General features: G+C 39.5%; 1 protein-coding gene across 1 annotated transcript; it reads left to right on the top strand.

Annotated features, from left to right (window-relative positions):
- Positions 1 to 140: 140 nt before the first annotated feature.
- Positions 141 to 11,688, top strand: b3gnt5b (UDP-GlcNAc:betaGal beta-1,3-N-acetylglucosaminyltransferase 5b). Its single transcript, XM_053500823.1, has 2 exons — positions 141 to 430; positions 10,227 to 11,688. Exon 2 carries the CDS (start codon positions 10,389 to 10,391, stop codon positions 11,523 to 11,525), a length of 1,137 nt encoding a protein of 378 aa, XP_053356798.1. The 5' UTR covers positions 141 to 430; positions 10,227 to 10,388; the 3' UTR covers positions 11,526 to 11,688.
- The last annotated feature ends 9,280 nt before the right edge of the window (positions 11,689 to 20,968 follow it).

Genomic DNA, 20,968 nt, shown 5'->3' on the forward strand with positions numbered 1-20,968 from the left:
AAGTAGTAGTGTGTGTGTGTGTGTGTGTGTGGTCATGCAAACAGTATGTAAACTGCCCAGTTTGTTACACTTGGAGTGTTTGTGTGTTTAGAGGTGTGTGTGTGTGTGTGTGTGTGTGTGTAAGGAGGAGGAAAATAAGGCTCGGGTCACTTGGAGTCAGATCTCTCCGCCCATACAGGAGGCTTTAGGCTGCCGAGCAAACACACACACACACACACACACACACACTGAACCAAACACTGGGGCAGGAGGAGGCAGAGGGGAAGAAACCTGCTGCGCTTCTCCTCAGGCATCCTGAAGGACCACAAACCCGCCTTTTACTGCGTCCCCGCGGCCCAGGACAGCAGACAGAGCGGACACAGGGGACACACCTGAGGAACTCCAGGCTGTAACAGCTCCACGCGCCCGCGGGAAATAAGCAGAAAAGTCGGTGAGTGCGACTCCTACAACGTTGTGTGTGTGTGTGTGTGTGTGTGTGTGGAAAACGTTAATGTGTTTGCTACAGAAATGTGGAAATTATGTTGCTTTAACAGTTTACTTTACTTAAATATATATAATATATATATAAGTAAACTGTTAAAAGCAACATAAGTTCCACATTATATATATATTAGTTTGTATCAAAACATGAAAGATGCGACAGATTGTTTGACTTGATTACACAGAGCCTGAGACAAACTGCTTTATAACTTTTTATTAACATTCAGTGACTTATAGTTTTATATATATATATATATATATATATATATAAGAATAGATGAAGAGCTTAATTTGTTGAATCAGTCATTCAGTCATATACACACACACACATATACACACATATTTACTCTTATCCAGACCGATTTACAAAAGTGCTTTGAAGTTTCTGTCATTGAATAGATCCTTACAAAGTGTTTCTAAGATTACTATAGAAGCAGCATCAGTCAAACACTATTGTAATGGGCTTTTTTTTTTGGGTTGGGGAGGGGGGGTGGATTTGTTTATTTTGTGCACAGAAGATTCTGTGATTTTCTAAATATAATTTGTTGGCAGGAATTGGTTAATTTGTGCACCCTTGTTCACTGGCCTGATTTTTTTTTTATATATTCATAAAATAAATAAATAAATAAATAAATACAAATAAAAATACAGTGGAACCTTGGATTGCGAGCATAATTTTTTCCAGAAGAGTGTTCGTATTTCGAAACACTCGTAAACTAAATCGAATTTCTCCATAAGAAATAATGAAAATTATTCGTTAAACAGCCCAAAAAAATAAATACATAAAAATAATTTATACAAAATGGGTGTGTGAATGTGAGAGGAGGAGGAGTAGTGGTGTGTGTGAAGGCGTGAGGAGGAGTGGTGGTGTGTGTGAAGGCAAGAAGAGGAGAGGTGGTGTGTGTGAAGGTGTGAGGAGGAGAGGTGGTGTGTGTGAAGGCGTGAGGAGGAGAGGTGGTGGGTGTGAAGGCGTGAGGAGGAGGGGTGGTGTGTGTGAAGGCGTGAGGAGTATATACTCGGTATACATATACATGAGATACATGCTGTATTTTCCCAGGTTTTGGTTTTGCACCAAACTTATGCATGAGATTTAAATAAAATTACATTTTATTTGTATAGCGTTACAGAATTTTACTAAATACAATCTGTTCCCTCATTTTTGTTATTTCGTGCAAACATGATACAAATTCTTTTCCGCATTTTGGTTACATGATGCAATTTGATCGGGTATTTTTAAGCACAAGAGATACAATTTATTCCCTGATTTTAAATAAATAAATAAATAATAATCATTCTAGGAAACTAGGAAAAAATGTGATGTGATCACTCAGGGCTCTGCATGATTGAGAGATGCTTTACATTCTTTATTTCATTCTAAAAAATCTTTCTCTTTTATTTATTCTTAAAAAATCCTTCTATTGATTGGGCACTTTTTCCCCTTCAGTCAACACCTGAATAGAAGCTGTGTTACTGCTGTTGAATGTTGAGTCAGTTTCCTCTGAATAGGTTTTTTGTTTGTCACAGTTAAGTTCCTATTTATATCCTGGTTATATGCAAAGAAGCAAATTATGGCAGTTATTAACGCAAACAAGAGAAACATAAAGGTTAAATTGTCCTAATCTTGTAAAGTGTTTAGGATAAAAAAAAATAGTTATAAACTGGCCATTGTTATTTGTTAATTTTTTTTTTATTTGATTTTATTTTCTACCGTATTTCTTTTTTATTCATATTTATTTCTTATGAATAAGCTTTTACTTTTAAGGTCACTGGCGGTCGTGTAAGCATTTCACTGCATATCGTATTGTGTATGACTGTGTATGTGACAAATAAAATTTGAATATTTAAAACAGTTGGACAAAAAAGTATTTATAGTAAAAATTATACTGAAAACAGATGCCATTAATACAGGTAATGAATGGAGGACAGAGGAGCCACTTAAGTTCTATATAAATAATTCTAAATAAATTCTTTAAAAATCCTACTAAAGTCGGGGGTGGGGGTGAGGGGTTATATGCAAAGTTAGGTGCATATAACAGTTCTTTTGTGTGACACTTCCTGACATGTCCTATGACACTAGACACTGCATATGGTCTTCCCCATAAGTGGACATGGTTCCTATTCAATTCTACTATAAAAAACATTTTGTACTTTATTATTTGTACATAATGTAAATGTAAAATTCTTTTTACAGCTAAAGTTTTTTTCCATATTTTTCTATATTTCTTATTTCTAAAATTCTCTTTTTTTATACTGATTTTTTTGTTGTTGTTGAATTTTTAGATCATCAGCAGTTGTATAAGCATTTCACTTCATATCATACTGTGTATAACTGTGTATATGTATAACAATTCTTTATTATCTATATTTTTTTTGGATATTTGCATTTGTGGTTTCAGACAGCAGACGCCCTGTGTGGTAAGAGCGAATATGCTAGGAGGCGCGTTGTAATTTCCATAGCAATCCCTCACTGCGCGTTGTGACGGTCAGGGTTTTTAATTCTTGTTGTTATTTATTTTTTTTTTTTTGTTCCTTGGTAACCTGACACGTTATTTTAAACATAAAGAGCAGGTTGCGGGGAAGCAATTGTTCATTGTTACTAAGTGATAAAAAGATCTCGTTTCGTAGATGTTCCACAACAGTAAATGTAACCATGAACAGATAAACGTAAAGAATAAGAATAAAACAAAGTATAATGGTTAAATTTTCATCGAGTTGTGGTACCACATTTTATAGTTTGGATCGTTTTATACAGTGGCGGACTGGCCATCTGGAGTGCAGACAGTACGCAAATATATATATTTTAAAAATGAAGGAAACCATAATATTGCACCTCTTTTCTACACATTTTAAGCATATTTCAATGCACACCCTCTGGACGTTCTGTTACCCGGATGCACAAGTCACTTTAAACACTTTAAAAATGTGGCATTTCTGTTTATATTCAATTTATATTCAGCTTCATTCCCACAAAAGTCCATAAACTCTATATCTCTATATTGCACAACAGTTTCTTATTTTTGATATTTTTCTTATATTGTATATTTTGTCCTGTACAGTACAGCTGTCTCTTATTTTTCCATATTTTTAATACTTTTCTTATATTGTATATTTTATACTGTATAGTTTATTTTATTTTTTATTTTATTTTTACTTAGTCAAATTTACCTTCTGTTTTTCTTTTCATATTTATTTTCAATTCATTGTCTCTATTTTAAGGTCACGGGCAGTTGTCCAAGCATTTCACTGCATATCGTACTGTGTATGACTGTGTATGTGACAAATCAAACTAGAATTAGAATTTGAGTGCGTCGATCGCATGGACGCCGTCGACGACAAAGAGCGTGTGTTTGTTACCGCGCATGTATTGCCCTCCCTCAATATTAATAAGTTTTATAAGTAGTTACTATTTTATCCGTGTTCTGAAACAGATTGGCCTTTTTGTTTGTGAGATATCATGAACATTTCGCATCATGATGCAGTGCGAGAGACGCCACCCGCCGGCGTGCGAGAGACGCCACCCGCCGGCGTGCGAGAGACGCCACCCGCCGGCGTGCGAGAGACGCCACCCGCCGGCGTGCGAGAGACGCCACCCGCCGGCGTGCGAGAGACGCCACCCGCCGGCGTGCGAGAGACGCCACGATGATCAATCAAACCAATCGCCACCCACAATTAAACTGAACAGGTAAGCTGAAATAAAATCAGTAGCAGCATTAACTTGTGCTAGTAATTATTATGGTAGTCAATATTAATTCGAAATAAGGTTTCTTAGCATTATTTTAAATTGATATTGACTTCCATTATAATTAACTGATTAGCCACTGATTTTATTTCGGCTTATTCAGTTTTATTGCCATTCTTTTTGAAATATTGCCTTTATAGTTTTATAATTATAGTTTTTTTGTCTTGAGCCTTGTCCTTTCCTTTGTTTTACTAATATGACCCAATATATGTTCAGTGATACTTCAAATATGTTTAAATAGCATTGATTTCTGTATTGTGTTATATTTTTTATACTAGTAACTGGTGCTAAAAATATATATCTCTACATTAATGATGTGTTATGATGTGGGCTGCTGTGGGCCAGGAAGTCCAGGGCCACTTTTTAGTCCCAGTCCCCTGGTTTCACATAACGTTATTGTTCGAATTCCCTTTTACTTGGTACTTACTGGGCATCAGTCTAAGCGAATAAAACACACAGGAGAGGATTTATTCTGTGATTTACTCTCTCAATTTATTTTCGGTATCATTTTACAGGTTTATCAGGAAAGACGCCGGTCTGCTAATGTTTCCAGCGTGTCCACGTGCCTTTGTTGCCTTGGAGATGAATTGAGTTACAGCGTGACATGTGATATTGTCTCGTCAGTGCTGTTGCGTAACGTGAATGGGAATCCTTTTAAAGTCCAGAGCTCAAGGCTTGATCATAAAAAAGCACTGAGCGTCGAGGAACGCTGTTTTTTTTTCTTGAGGATTAACCCTGAAGATGAATGGATCTGAGGTGCGTCTCACGCTAAGACACCGCGCAGTTCAGACGTCCATCATGATACCGTTAGGTTTGCTAACTAACGGCTGAATATTTCAGATTTCTTATATATTTAGAATACGATATATTCAGGGTTGTGGGTAATGCGCATGAAGCTCTACTTTGGTCTCATAACTTATTTCCACCTCATACAAGCCAGGTGGGTGTTAAGGCCACATCCCCCGTACAGCCCTGAAATCGCTGCAAGTCATTTCCACGTGTTTGGGCTTTTGAAGGAGTTTTAGGACGACATTTCTGACATGAACATGTCTGATGATTGCTCTAGTGTACTCGGGAACTTTCTACCGTAATGGTGTACAAGCACTGGTGAAACACTGGGATAAGTCCATTAGTGTAGAAGGTGATTATATAGAGAGGATTGGGGAGGTTTTACTCTCAGAATTGTGTTATTTTTCACAATCAAAATTCCTGCTTTGACTTGATTGCTTCTCGTGATTCATTAAAATGGGAAGAAAATGAACCACTACATTAAAGTTATTTAGACAACTGAAGAAAGACATGCAAGAAGCTTTGTTTAATTAAGATCAATTAAGCATCAGACACCGATGACCATGCCATCAGCCTTTAGGTTATTTATTTGAGGACTCGAGGATCCGAGTTCGAGTCCCGCCATCGTTGGGTTGCCACATCCCTTACCACCCAGCCACTGCACGCAGTGTTTAGCCTGGTTAGAAAAATGGGACGATTTCGCATCAGATGGTCCGCTATGGCGACCCGTTTGACAGAAGCAGACAAAAAAAAAAGGTTTATTTTATGGCGTTGTTATAAAAAGGCGGGTGACCCACCTGCTACATTTGGCGGCAGTAAAGTTGGAAAACCGCATAGGATTTTCCGCTATCTATATAGGTTTATGTCTGTAGAGTATATGCAGCATGAGCAGAGGAGAACGGTCAGTCTGAGCCAAGCCGACAGAACGCCTTTAGTCACTCCGACAATATTTTTGTTACATGCATAATGAGTAGAGGTGCAGCAACAGGACCGGCAATGCAGGCAATTGTCTCCGGCCCGGAGCTTTAAGGAGACAACAGACAGCTAGACTGAGACACGCTCGATTTGCATCATTCTCCCGAGCAGCCACAAAGCTTTAGCACTTTGGAAACCCCCTGAGTAGAGGCCTGCTCCAAGAGCCAGCTTTGTTTAATTTTTTATCACTTGAGGAGGAAAAAGAATTAAGTGAACTTAACCTATCAGGTACCCAGAAAAGAAGAAAAGCAACCATAAAAGCATCTGTGGCATCGCCGCCTGGGTGCACAGCACAACCTGTGTGCCGATTGAGCACGCTAAGACCTCGTTTTAGCATGCTAAGACCTGGACGCTGATGTCACTGAACATGGGGTATAATAAGTTTAAGCCATTAAAACGGCTGGACGTGTTTTTCTGGTGTGGCCGGGTGGCGATGACACAGGTGCTTGGGCCGGTCATTGTTTGTGCAGAATGTGTAGGGTGTGTGCGTTTGTGTAGGATGTGTGCGTTTGTGTAGGATGTGTAGTGTGTGTAGGATGTGTAGTGTGTGTAGGATGTGTATTAATAGGGCTGATGTCATAAATGTGCACTTTGCTAAAATTTCTGACCTCGTGTTGAGCCCATGAGATGCAAAGTGAAAATTGCTCAGCTCAATGAGGTCTAGGCGTGTAAGAGTTTGATGTGTATATGTGAATGTTTGAGCTAAGCAGTGAAGGCTCTGAGCCACACCCAGGGCTCAGACCCGCAGGTGTCCAAATGGCAGCAGATTCCAACCTGTGTGCCGGGTTTCTTTGAGCATGTTAAGACCACAGAAAGTCCCGGATGATTGAAAAGAAAGTCATCGAAGAACTTGACATGTTCAGTATACAAGCAAGAAAAATAATCCGTGGCGATGATGTCATAGTCATGTCATGGTGCTTGGGCCCTAAGAAGATGAAGCAGGACGCGAACGCAGGACAGAATTGAGTGTGAGGATGATGAGAGTTAAATTTCCCTGTGTTTTATATTCACATAAGCCTTGTTGCTTATCATTGTACCAGCCGGGTGATTTTCCTGTGACCAGCCGCCTGTCTCTTCTGAAGCGTGCTACCTAACAGGGCTGCAGGGTTTAATCCAAAAGGTGGCTATATTTTGCCTGAATGTTAGTAACTCCATAATGGATTTCTCAACAGGTTTATAAAACTTGGCAGCTTGAATCTGTTGGTTATGAAAAGAATGTTCTACACCTGTATAAGGTGGAGCTAATAGCTGGGCACGGTACATATTCCTGCCACCCGTGCAACCAGTTATTTATACTGTATATACTGTATATCATACATATGAAATGTTCACACACACATCTCTCATATACTGTAGGTGTTCGATATGGTTTTGTAAATTGAAAAGCTGCGCTTAGAGATGCACAGTACTCACGCAAACGTCACATTTGCAAGGACATTGTCTGAAGAGTTTTCTAACGAGCGCGGTTTACAAAAAAAATCATCATCTTAGTCTTAAAACCAGCATTTATTGTTGACGTGCGAGACATGCGGTGCGTTCCTGTACACGTGGATTATTTGATGTGTCAGCCGGGGGCCAAAAGTTTTAGGAATTGAACAAATAATTATTTCCACAAATTCTGCTCCTTCAGTGTTTTTAGATCTTGGTGTCAGATGTTACTCTGATATACTAAAGTATAATTAAAGGGATTTCACTCAAGATTTCTACAATTCAAGAAAGATTTTTCTACAGTTGGCTTGCTGTCAATCAAATTCTGGGCCACACCCTGACTGATGGCGCAGCCCATTCTTGCATAATCAATGCTTAAAGTTTGTCAATAATAAAAGTCAACACTATAAATATTGACTCTTTGCACACTTAACACTTAATTTAATTGACTTGAAATGAAATGCTTGTAATTATACTTGAGTATACCAGAGTAACATCTGACAAAAAGATCTAAAGACACTGAAGCAAGCGCTAATACAAACTAAATTGAATTGAGTTGAAGCAGCAGACTTTGTGAGGAGTTTTCTGGGGAGTTTCCTGGTCATGGATCCAAAATCTCCACGTTTTGTTCCCCGAGCCACTTAGTTATCACTTTGGCCTTATGTCGAGGAGCTCCATCATGCTGGAAAAGGCATCGTTCATCACCAACCTGTTCTTGGATGGTTGGGAGAAGTTGCTCTCTGAGGATGGTTTTGTACCATTCTTTATTCAAAGCTTTTTTCCAGGCGCCCCAAACAATCAGGGAGGGGATTCGTATGAGAAAATGACTTTACCCCAGTCCTCAGCACTCCAATCCCCCAAACCTTTTAGCAGAATATCAGTCTGTCCCTGATGATTTTTCCAGGGTGAAGTGGCTTCTTTGCTGCCTCCTTGAAATGTATAAGGGTGAATTAATGGAATTTAATTAAAGTAATTGAGTGAATTAATAATTATTAATCAAATTTGGATTTGTATCTTTCTCAAAATGACTGTACACGGGGTCTGCAATGGTGCAATGGTTGTTTTTGTATTGTTAAATGGTAAGAAACCCTCTCTTATGTGTTATAGTTCTCTCTGTGCACAAAACGGGTGATTTCGCTAGTAGAGTATAGAAATATTCCCATTAGCTAAACCAAAGAGAATTAAAACTATAGTGAAAACAGCCTATGTAAGTTTGCAGCAATATTTTGCTCTTTAGTGTAAAAAAAAAAAAAAAAAAAAAAAGGAAACATGAACAGTGGAATATTTCTTGCGTGTTGCATCCTCGTTTTTCTTTCACAAGCCTGGTAGATGCTGGTCTTTGTCCCCAGTTTCCATCGTGCTCAGCAGTTTTTCACTGCACCGAGCCCTTAAAGCCCTCCATTATGTGGCATGTTTGCTGCGTTGGCTTTTACATTGATAACATTGTCAACAATTACATTGCAGGGATTGTTCAAAAAAACTACAAGCACAGACAGTGGTGTATATGCTAGAGCTGTTCAAGTTCAACAGAATGTTTTTAATATCAAGGTGCATGATATAAGAAATAAATATTTAATGAAAACATATATTGAACGTCGTTGCCACAAAGCATCCTTACAGAATAAAAAGAAATTTTAGGACGTGTGTATGGAATGTGAGAAAATATGTATGAATGATCAGATTGAGGTGCTTTTTGTTAATTGATTTCTGAGACTGAAACTCTAAATGAACTTCTCCTCTGCAGCAGAAGTAAGTTAAGGTCTTCATGAGGGACTGTTTCATCATGGTGGCAACCTAACAGTCCTGATATGAGGATATAGACAATGAAGATGGATGTAATGACATTTAGGTCTAAAGAGGTTAAAGGGACAACTGACTAGTTGTTACTTAATTACCTAATTCCATGTGTGTTATTTTACAGTTTGGAAAAAATAATGTTGTTCTAGGACGTAGAATAGAAATCCAGATTTGTATTCTGACTTTATACTGATGCAACAAAACCGGTCTACAGTGTGAAGGGTTTTACAGGACTACACAGCATTACTCCCTACATTTTGGTGAAGTTTGTTTGTTTTGTTTGGTTAAATGTTTTTATATTAGACTCTTGATTGCATGGATCCATCTAGATGAACCATTTCATCATTGTTTTCTGTTTTCCCACAATACACCTGACCTACCTAATCAGACAATTAACATTTTTTTTAACTATACTTCATGTGATAGTACAGGGAAACATGAAAAGGTTCAGGTCAACAGTTGGGAACCTGCAACCTACAGTAGGAATTACATGGCATTGTGAAAACAAGCAATTTTTATCTCCTAGTCTTGTCAGTTGTTGCGGGAAGCTTCTGGATCTCTTTGCTCTTCTTTGCTCGTTCCAGTAATATATATATTGTTTCCTTTTTACAGCTTCTGTAATGTTTACAAAACATTTAAACACTTACTAGCTTTCCAAAACAAGAAAACATCACTGAACGGAATGTAAACTTACAGCATGCTTTGCTCTTTCAAAGTTCTCACACAAGCATCTCAAACACTTTCAGTTCACAGTAGACATCACACTCATTTTAGGTTGATGATGTTCAGTGAGAAAGTGGCCCCTTCTTGTCAAGGTGACTTGTCAGGCTGAACATCTAGGGGGGGAAAATATTCAGGTGCAAGACTAGCACTATTGGTGAGGGTTTGTACAAGTGACCAGTTTTCTTTTTGAATTTTTTTTTTTTGAATATTGTTTTATCTGAATGGTATTTGGACTGCACAGTATTTATCTATGTTGGGAATTATTTAGATAAAATATTTAATATTTCTGTTTCAGACATGACCACAACGCTGCTGCTTGAAGTTTCTTGAAATGGTTTCTGCCGCAGGATGGACTATAACAGGACATTGTGAAAAACAATGTTTTGCATAAAACATAGCCAGAGCTCGTTTCAGCCCAACTCTTGGACCCTCACCCGGATGTCTATAAGGGTCCAGAATGTTTGTATGTTTCCGGCGGATCAGAAAATGCCAATTAAGACAGCTGATTATGATGTGCTTTTTGTTATCAGTGATCAAGGTGTACTGGGAAAGTCTTGACAACAATGTAACGAGTCACGTCAAATCCTACTCTTTCCGCCTGCTCAACAGTTTAGACTTTATTAGTGCTAACCTAACAATCAGTCAAGAGGAAGCGCGGAAGTTCAGCAACCACCGTTACTTGATAAACCATGAGCAGAAATGTGTCGAGGAAGATGTGCTACTCTTACTGCTTGTAAAAAGCTCCCCAGAGAACTTTGAAAGGAGGCACGCCATCCGGTCGACATGGGGCAACGAAGTCTACATCAAGAAGAACCTTGGCGTGACCGTGAGAGTGCTATTTGCTCTCGGCGTCCACCCTCAACCAACTGCAAGGAAGAGGCTCCAGCAAAAGTTGCTTCAGGAAGACGAAATATACCAGGATTTAATTCAACAGGATTTCCTCGATACCTTTCACAACCTCACGATCAAGCTTCTCCTTCAGCTCGGCTGGAAAAATGCCTACTGTAAACACGCACGCTTTCTCATGTCTGCAGATGATGACATCTTTGTCCACCTGCCTAACTTGATCCGCTACTTGCAGGAGGTCGACCATTCCGGCGTCAAAGATTTCTGGATCGGCAAGGTGCATCGAGGTGCTCCACCCATTCGTAAGAAAGACAGCAAGTACTATGTGTCTCATGAGATGTACCCCTGGTCACTCTATCCCGATTACACCCCTGGAGCTGGTTATGTCATTTCCAGAGATGTGGCCTCAAGAACCTACCAAGCTTCCCTTACCTTAAATGCCTCCATTTATATCGACGATGTCTTTATGGGTATTTGCGCCAACGTCATCGGGGTCTCGCCCCAGGAACATGTCTTCTTCTCTGGAGAGGATAGGGCCCCCAACCACATCTGCATCTACAACCAAATGATGACATCACATGGGCACGTCAAGGATTTCCACGAACTTTGGAAACTTGCAACGGATCCCGCGGTGCAGCAGGTTTCTTCTGGACTTTTTGGAAAGCTCTACTGCACCATAGCTAAAATCAGGCTTCTCTGTTTATTACATCCTGTAAAGACCTACCCATGTAAAGCAGCCTTTTTATGAGACATTAATTTGTATGAAAAGCCTCCCTGTCCTTACTATCCATTTTAGACCATTGCCTTTGTGCTCGGAGAAGATCTTTAGGGTTTGCTAGGTCATGTTGAAATGATTAGTAAACTATGCAACAACGTCCGTACTCCTAAGTAAATGTATTTATTTCCTTGCACATACGTTGCAGTGTTGGTCTTTTTGCTAAACCTTCTAGTTGCACCTTTTTTTTTTCTTCCACTACCCCAAACCTTTTAAAAAGAACAACAACAACAATACTCTAGAATTTTGAGAACAGGAACCTTGGAACCTTTGTCATGCATATATGGTTTTTCCCCAAACTACAAGCTACATAATGGTTTTACTGGACTTAACCCGATTCTAGCTTTTCAACGCAGGCAAAGCGAGCTCTTGGGTTCTCAAGTGCCCTGCACAGAGCCCCGATCAAACTTGGGATGAAGTGGGACTAGTGCCCCCTCAACATTACAGCATTGTTCCTTATTCAACTACAATACACAGATCCCTACAGACATACTTCACAGTCTAGTGGGAAGCCTTCATAGATGAGTAGAGCTTATTATTAGAGCAATGAGAAGACTATGTCTTAAAACACACAAATGGTTATAATGGTGACACACACACAGGCTGTGCTCTGAATTGTTGGGATAAAAATGAGCTTTTTGAACATTTTGAACTGTACATCAAGCTACGTTGTGGCAGCAGTTAAAGTAAAATTTAAAGCATGGTGCTATTTAAAGCAATGGAATATTGATTGAGATTTTATACCTGACATGATCCATGTACACCAGACATTGGGTGTAAATTATACCACGTTCCAAAAATGACATCTAGCTAAACATTGCTTCCCCATTATAAATAATTCTTCACTCCTATGGTATATGTGTACAAAAAAGGAACCACCTTTTATTTGTGCATGATTGTTGCATAAAAACCTTTTTGGGGAAGTGGCGAATGACAAATTTGCTGGGGGCATACACATTATTTGCATATAATTTATAATAAATAAATAATCTATGCAAATTAAATTAAATTAGGCATTAGGTTGGATAGGTTTCCCTGTAGACGCTTGTGACATATTCATCTGGATGACAAGCAGTGTGACAACTTGCAGAAAGTTTATCGTGAAGCCATTCTTCCAGGGTATGAGTGACACCATGGGTTTCTTTACCTTTTTAAAAAAAATTTTTTTTCAGATTTACAATTTAGGATTTGTACATGCATACTAAAATAAATGTTTTGACATATTTTTGTGTTGGGTTTCTTGAATTTTTTATTTTTTTTTTAGATCAAAAAAACTGATCTAATGCGTACACTCTTGATTCTCGACTCTCCCTGGCAAACAAAATCTACCTTCATTCAAGGTTCAATTTGTACATCAAAGCGCGTTCAGTTAAAGTCAAACTGGGACCAGTGATAAAATTTCTGGTAAATGAAGGTGTAAAACCAATTGACGTTCAGTGTAGGCACAGTACGGTGATGAGACTCTTAGCCGCGGTATAACATTTGAACGGTGCAAACGCTTCAAAGAAGGCGGTACGCCTGAGTTATTGCCATATCGTACATTGTACAATCCTGATTAAAGGAGTTCCTGGACTAGTGTTCATAGCTCTGGCGTACAGAGAAAGCTTTTTACCTTAATGGTATCCAAGCAGTCCATAAGTGTAGCAATGGTTTATATAGAGAAAAAAATGGAGTTTAGACAGTCAGAACTGTGTTCCGTTATCAAAAGTCTCAGTTTGACTCACCTGTAGCTTGGCCAATTATCTTTTGCGGTTTTAATACTTTACCGCAGGTACTCCGCGAGCCGTGGTCTTTTTCTTTTAATATATGCTTTTTTTTCTTTGAGCTAACTAAAAACTTTTTTTTTAATTAGAAAATGTAACGACCATGAATTAATCTACATCACCTTCATAATGATGTAAATAAAGCGCCAATTTTTAGCGTTGCGAGATGTTTTTCTGCTCAACGCGGTTGTAAAGAGTGGCTTTAGGAGTTGTTGAAGCCGAGGTCATCTACAATCAGATCGAATTTTGTTCTACTCGAGTCCTTTCATCAACAGGAAGTAACTATCTGCTAAAACAATGATCACTACATGTATTTTTGTGCGTTTCTCAGCAAGCCAGCTCAAATCGATAAGCTTAGAAATAAGGACGAACTTACAATAAGTGTTGTGAGCTAAATGCATCACAACAAACTGTTCCAATATCATTTCAAGCACGAAAGTCTGTGATGCTGTCGGAGAGCCCCATGACTGTGTATTCGGTTGAACAATAAAGGTTCATTCACTTTAGTACTCATCTGTGATAAAAGGTTGTTTGATCAGGCTTTCGGATTTGTGTACTCTCTGAAAACAGGTTGTCGCGCTTGACATTCGAGTAGCGTCTGGTTGTGACGTAGGCCATTGAAGAACCTCGCTTTCTGAGGTCCTTCTGGCTAGACAGATTTATTTTTAACCTGCAGATCAAATAGCAAGAATCCCGTAGGACCCGCATGCTGGATTTTGTGTGTGTGTGTGACCACATCTGTATTAAACATACAAAAGTTTCTGAACCATGCCCTTTCCTTTCAGAAAATTGTCAGAGGATGAAAAAAACAAAAACAAAAAAAACACCTTGTGAACCTTGTACACTGGTGTAGACATCTCCATAAATTTTCTAAAGAAATAAAAGCATTCAAATACAGTGCAAAGCATTTTACAGCTAAAAACAACTCCATCCACAAGTTGACCAAGTTGGGTGGTGATGGTGTCAGGATTAGCAGCAGGTTAAGATGTGTAAATAACAAACTAGCTTGAAGTTTAACAACCTCAAATGTATGTTATCTAATTTCAAAGCACTATTAAGGAACGCATAAACCCCCCACAATTAATAAAAGCTTGTCCTGTTCCTTGTTCCTGGCCTCAGGTCTAGTTCTTCTGCCCGCACTTCCCCTTCTTGTATTTGGTTACACTTTTCAAGTACAGCGGATGACGCAAAAAAAAAAAAACAGCTCCCACTATAAATACACAGCGGGTTTTGCATTACCTCACTCTGTATGGTTTGAGAGGTGTAGGTGTGGGGGAGCATTCTCACTCTCGAACCATTATTATTATTATTATTAATGTAAATATAACTAACATCAATTCTAATTACTTATTTAAAATGTATATCTTTCTTTAAATATAATTGGACTTTAAGCTATAGTTAAGGTAAAAGTTTGTTTTTTGAGTGCTTCTTTGGGCCAACACACACATCACACATCTCACTTACTCACTTAATCGTCTATACCGTTTAATCCCATACAGTATCTGGAGCCTATCACAGGAGACTTGGGATCGAGGTGGGTACTCCCTGGACAGGGTGGCAATCTATCACAGGGCACACACACACTCATGACGATGCCAATTAGCTTAATCTGCATGTATTTGGACTGTGGGAGGAAACCCATCAACCATGGGGAGAAAATGCAAACTCCATGCATACACCAGCGGAAATCGAACCGGGACCCTGGAGGTGCATGGCGACAGTACTAACCACTACACACCCTGACAAAAGTCTTGTCGCTTATTCAAGTTGTAGGAACAAGAAATAATACCTTGACATCCAGTTGATCATTTGGAATCAGAAGTGGCTTAAATGTAGGCCAAAGGTTCTAGATTACGCTGATTTTACCAAAATAAAATCTTATCATGCTGTGAGTTTTAATTATTTAATTAGGACAGAAAGATCAGACTTTGCTTAAACAAAAGTCTCGTCGTTTAACAGAAATAATGTACAGTACAGTACTAAAGTATGAGAAGGAGCGTATATATCTTGCTACCTCAGGCTGTTGATGTTGCCATCCATTCTGCAGATCTCTCGCATGCCCACATACTGAATGTAACCCCAAACCATGACTTTTCCATCAAACTTAACTGTTTTCTCTGTAAATCTTGGATCCATGTGGGTTCCAATAGGTCTTCTGCAGTATTTGCAAAGATTGGGATGCAGTTCAATAGATGATTAATCTGAAAAATCTAACTTCTCCCACTTTTCCACAGTCCATACTTTCTGCAAGCTGTGGGCCTTGGCAAATGCAACACGATTTTTGTTGTCTTCTTGTTGATTTTTAAGTTGTCTTCTGATAATGCTAGTTTCTGAGCACTGATTCGGCCATTAAGACCACTGCATGAAAGAATTCGACAAACTGTTCTTGTAGATTCAGGGGTTTCTGGTGACCAGTTGTTATGTAGCTCTGCTGCAGTTGAAAAAGGGCTTGCCCTGGACTGTGAACCAACAGTCTGAGCCTGACCTGGGCCTGTGATGAACTTCACCGGTTCCTTTAAATCTTTTTCTTATCCTCTCGAATTGAAGTTTAGATACATTAAAGATGTCTGCCACCTCCGCAGAAGACTTGGTCTTCAGATTCTTGATGATCAGCACTTTGGTCTGTGGTGAAATCTTTGGTATGCTGTCAGGTTGTTTTATTTACAGCATTTGTCACGGGTGACGCACTAATCTGTGATCGGTTGAATCCTTTAAAGATGTGACGACTTTTGTCTAAGCAAAGTCTGACCTTTCTGTCCTAATTAAATAATGAAAATCACGGCATGATGAGATTTTATTTTGGTTAAATAAGTGTAATATAGAGGCCTTTGCCTTTCATTTAAGCCACTTCTGATTCCAAATGATCAACTAGAAGTCAAGTTATTATTTGTTGTTCCTACAACTAGAATAGACGACAAGACTTTTGTTCAGGGTGTGTACACCACTGTGACAAGTGACATTGTTCAAATAATTTTAATGATTCATAAAGTATTCAAAGCATTTATGGTGATTTTGAGGTTAAACCCCGAACAAATACAACGTCTCAACGTCTCCTGCATAATGGCAAAAGTTAGCGCCTTTGTGTTGACATTTCTTGTGTTGTTGTCTACAGTAAGTTTGTCGCAATTGCGTTTCAAAAAGTACGACTCCTGGAGTCAAAAAAGTACTTCCACATCTTCCCGTCAAATGTGTTAAGCAAATTCTGTTTGACTTTCCAGGGCTCGAGCCTGTTGCTCCGTCTCAGCTCAAATTCCTTCTTTTTGCATTTCAAATTAGCTCTCGCAGCAAATGTTTTCTTCTTTTATATTACACATTTCCTTTTCCCTTATTCCTCTTATTCCTCATGTCGACACATTTTCTTACCACACCCTTGTCGAGTTTTGCAAAATCAGAGGAACTCACTGAGGGCCGTTATAATTCCGTTCAGCTCTTGAAGGAGGGAGAAAATGGGACGCGTTGTTGGCAATCAGGCTTTAAAAGGCTACGTGTGTGAGATTTATCCTGGGAGCCACAGAAGTCTGGATCCATAGCCAATTTGTTCTCATTTTATGAAATTAATTCCTCTTCTTTTTGTATTCCAGACACAAGATGACATCGAAACAAATGTCTGAAGTCTATTAGTTCTGATAGGCCACATTAAGAAATGTTCGTTGTATGTTGGGCATCATACAACCATGGTGTATTTAATATATACTCAAGGACAAAAGAAACAGTGCTTTCTCTAGAATAAGTAAGAAAGTTGTGACAATGTTGAGGATGACACAGAGCCTACATGAGCCACGGTACAATCTCCCTGCACGTAAAGCAGCAGCCAAGCATCCTTGACCAGTCAGACCAGTCAGACGATGTTTCATTTGTAACCCTAGAATACCAGCAACAGCACCGGCAGAGTTCTCTGTACAATTTTGTCAAATGACACCGCAATCTTGTCTTGACGTGTTCACTTTGCAACGACTAGAGGTTGATCAGGAGTGGAACCATTTGTGTGGAATCTGTTCCGCAGCCTGGAAATGGTATTCCACGGCAACTCCAAACCTTCCGGAGACATCTGCTTAGGTCGCACCCAGTTGACGCGTCCTGACGGCCCTAGCACTTTCTAAACGGGGCATTATAACGTGAAGACAAAGTACAATTACAGTTTTGTTTCATTGTTGTTTTATTACCAAGGCATGTCTACAGCACATGGCAAACGTCATGCGAGTTCTCCTTCTGTAAAAACACATCCTACTTTTCTCCAGACTGTTTTCTCTACTGGAGTGTCTGTGCTTTGCAGCTTTTTGAGGTTAGCTGTGGGGGTGAGAGTATCAGATACACACGTTATGGGTATAGGAAAGAGGAAGTTTGGCTGCGGCCTTGGCAACTGCATCAGCTTTCGCATTTCCCTGAGACGGAATCAGTTTTGTTAGTGTAAGACGCACTTACAAGGCAATAGCTTTGGGCATCTAGAAGGGCAGATATCAGGGCATGGTGTTTGGTGCTGAGTTGGTGCTGCTAGCAGACAATCATCAAGAAGAGATCCTTTTGTTAAGTCAAGTGTATCTAGGCTATTCTAGGCGCTTCATTAGAATCAGAATCAGAATTACTTTATTGATCCCGTGGGGAAATTCTCTTTCATTACAGAACAAACTCCTGATGAAAATAAAGGTCAAATAAATGGTCAGTGACTCACAATCGACCTGTCCCAAACATTAAAATGTGTAGGTTTTACCGTTAAATAGAAAAGCAAGTCCTTATGTACTGAAGGACTAAAAAAAGTGTTTGTTAGATCCTACCACTTACAATCAGGTGTGAGCTGTGTTAATACTGTACATGGGTTAGGAACATTCGGTGCATGTGCAATTACAGCTTCATTTACTGCTTTTAGATCTTGAACAAAAACGCCATTCCTCCGGCTCCTCTGAAGCTCTAATCTTTTTAACTGGGAAGATTGGAGTGCGCTTTGGAGAGATTTTGCATGGAACTGTTATGCTGTATTGGATCATTGGATCCATAGTGGGTCTCCAGTCCCACTTCTTTATCACTCCAAGCAACCAGGGACCAACATCCTTCCACTCTGAGGTGTCTGGTTTAGATAGAGTGACATGTGGACATGATGACCAGATTGTGAAAGGGTGTGGCTTGTCTGCCCTGACTGAAACACGAGACAGATCTACTTCCACTGCACAATAGTGAGCGTTCCATATGAGAGTTTTTAACAACAAAACATCAGGTTTCCGCAGGTGTCTAACCCACTCTGACTCATACTCAGTGTATCATACTCTCGGGGTGCATATACGGGTTAGTAAGATCATGTGCATTGTCTGTGAGAATCTGATTTACTGCTTCCAAAGCGGCAGCTTCCATTCATAGACATAAGTTAGGCTTCTTGAGTCATATTTCACACAGTGGTAATCAGCTTACTCTGGATGGGTGACAGACCTCTGTGATCACTAGTGATTGAAAGGTTAATTTTACACATTAAGAAATTTACTGCACAGCAATCAGAAATGACAAAGGAAAGTTTGAAGGGCTCCAATCCGCTTAATTCGCATTTAAGTGGTACTGAGAATTGCACAGTCGCCGGGACCCCTGATGCCCCTATAGAGTGCAAGGATCGTCTGTTCAGCTTAGGAGTTGTAACAAACTCGCTAGACTTAATCACTGATCTGCCCACTCCTGAATCAACCAGAACAGAGACAGGTATCTATTTACATAGAGACTTAGAGAGTTAAATGTGACCTATTTAAGTAACAGGATAGGAAAGGGTTCGCTGAAGCTCATCTTCTTTGCGAAGCACTTAACCTTTCTGGAGCACCTCCCTCCGCCCCCTTCCAATCTCCATTTTGTGTTTCATCAACCTGCCACTTTGTTGGCGCAGTCTTTCGCCCAATCATTGTTGAAGCCACACACCCAGCATCAATACGGTCCTCCCTGTCCACTTCCTCTGCTCTGCTTGAATAGTGACCATCTAGAGCAGGGCCTGGTGTGCAGCATGACTCCCATTATTGCGTTTTTTGTTTCTTCTGCCTTTCTAGGTTTAAAAGTTTCTCTACATGAATGGCATGTTGCTCAATCAATGTAAGTTTCCCCATGTCCCATGTGACGCACGTGTCCTTATTCTTGATGTCCTCAAGTCCATTCATGAAGCTGTTTCTCAAGTGTTGCTTAATAAGCTGTGACATCGGTCCCCGTCATGCTGGGGGGTTTCTCCAGCCCGCTGTGCGCATCATGGACTTCCATCAGACTTGTCAAGTTGTACAGTTTGAGATCTTTGTCATGTCCATTCACACTGGAAAGGCTTTGTTTATCCAGCTCGTTCGAGGTCGGGCGGAACTCCTAACAGAAGTGAGTGAGTTCTTCTCCAAACTTGCATCATATGCAGGTGGAGCTGGCTGTAGAGGTATTTGTTGCGACTGCTGCGGCTGCTCCACGGGTAGCGGTGGTGCCATCGGTGTGGGAGGTGGCAGTCCATTCAGGTCAAGATCGAAAACAGACTTAGGACCCTGCAAACCAGCGTTATGTGCAAGTTTATGAACATTTTTATGCTAAGGCTGATAGCCCTTCTCTGTTTTCAGCTTTTATTTTCCACATTCCAATTTTTGCATTTTGCAGCTTACATTTCAACAAATCTAGCTGTCTTGAAATAAAAATTCTTTCTCAGGAAAGCCACACCGATCCACTCACATCACATACTGGCTTAAAGATTCTTTCTTACATTAAGTACATTTCTGTTACACACCGCAAAAGCGTCTGCAAGAGAGATGCAACACCCCCTTATCTCACAGTGCCTTATATATTCTAACGGAGCAGGTCATGGTGACATCTTATAAAACACATAACATTCAAGAAAACAACAGAGCTGTTCTCTCTGGTGTTAATAAGCAGGCGAGTTACATCTTCTGACACCGAGTTTCGTGGATAGGTCAAGGCCTTTACTCCCTGTACATCCTGTTTTTTCTTACATGTACACATATTCCAAGTCTGCATCTCTAACTGACCCGTGATCATGTGGACTTTTAGTAACAAAAATTTTTCTACCACAAACATTTTTTTTTGTCTTTTAGGAGTATAAAAACTAAATACTAGGGGGGAAAAAAAATTAAAAAAAATACTCTAGTACCATTTAAATAAATTCAATTACAAAAAATAAACCACTATTTTTAACTGCTGTTAAATAATGTAGAACATTCAGTTCATGTAGTTCAACTTTTTTCCTAAAACAGCTTCAAAGGAATCACACACTAACACAGCCCCTTTAAAATCCTCGATTCAGATCAGCTTCCGTAGATTATAAGCACGTGAAAGACATTTCTTCTACCAGGGATTTATCACAAATAGGGACAGCTGAAGTAGTGCATCCAGTGTTACACTGACCGCAAGAAGGTGGCCACTATTCTGGTGCAAGGTTTTGGAGAAACGAGCTCATTGTAAAGTGCACAAAGGAACCCCTCCAGATGTAGGCGTGTTGCCAGATGTTCAATAATTATCATATTTGTAGGATAACTTGGATTTTTATATAATAAATGAGGATTAATTGTTAAAAATCTCCAAGTGTAAGTTTGTCAGATTTTTTTGGCATCAATAGTTCAAACATATTCTGGTTGCATATTCATATTGCTCATTTTATACAGGGTGGGCCATAAGTTTCCACCCAGGAAAAGCAAATTTATCATA

The sequence above is a fragment of the Clarias gariepinus genome, chromosome 1 (genome assembly GCF_024256425.1).
Source record: "Clarias gariepinus isolate MV-2021 ecotype Netherlands chromosome 1, CGAR_prim_01v2, whole genome shotgun sequence".
NCBI lineage: Eukaryota > Metazoa > Chordata > Actinopteri > Siluriformes > Clariidae > Clarias > Clarias gariepinus.

Excerpts from the sequence above, each read along its gene's own strand:
- b3gnt5b (XM_053500823.1), top strand. The coding sequence starts at position 10,389 with ATGTTTGTATGTTTCCGGCGGATCAGAAAATGCCAATTAAGACAGCTG.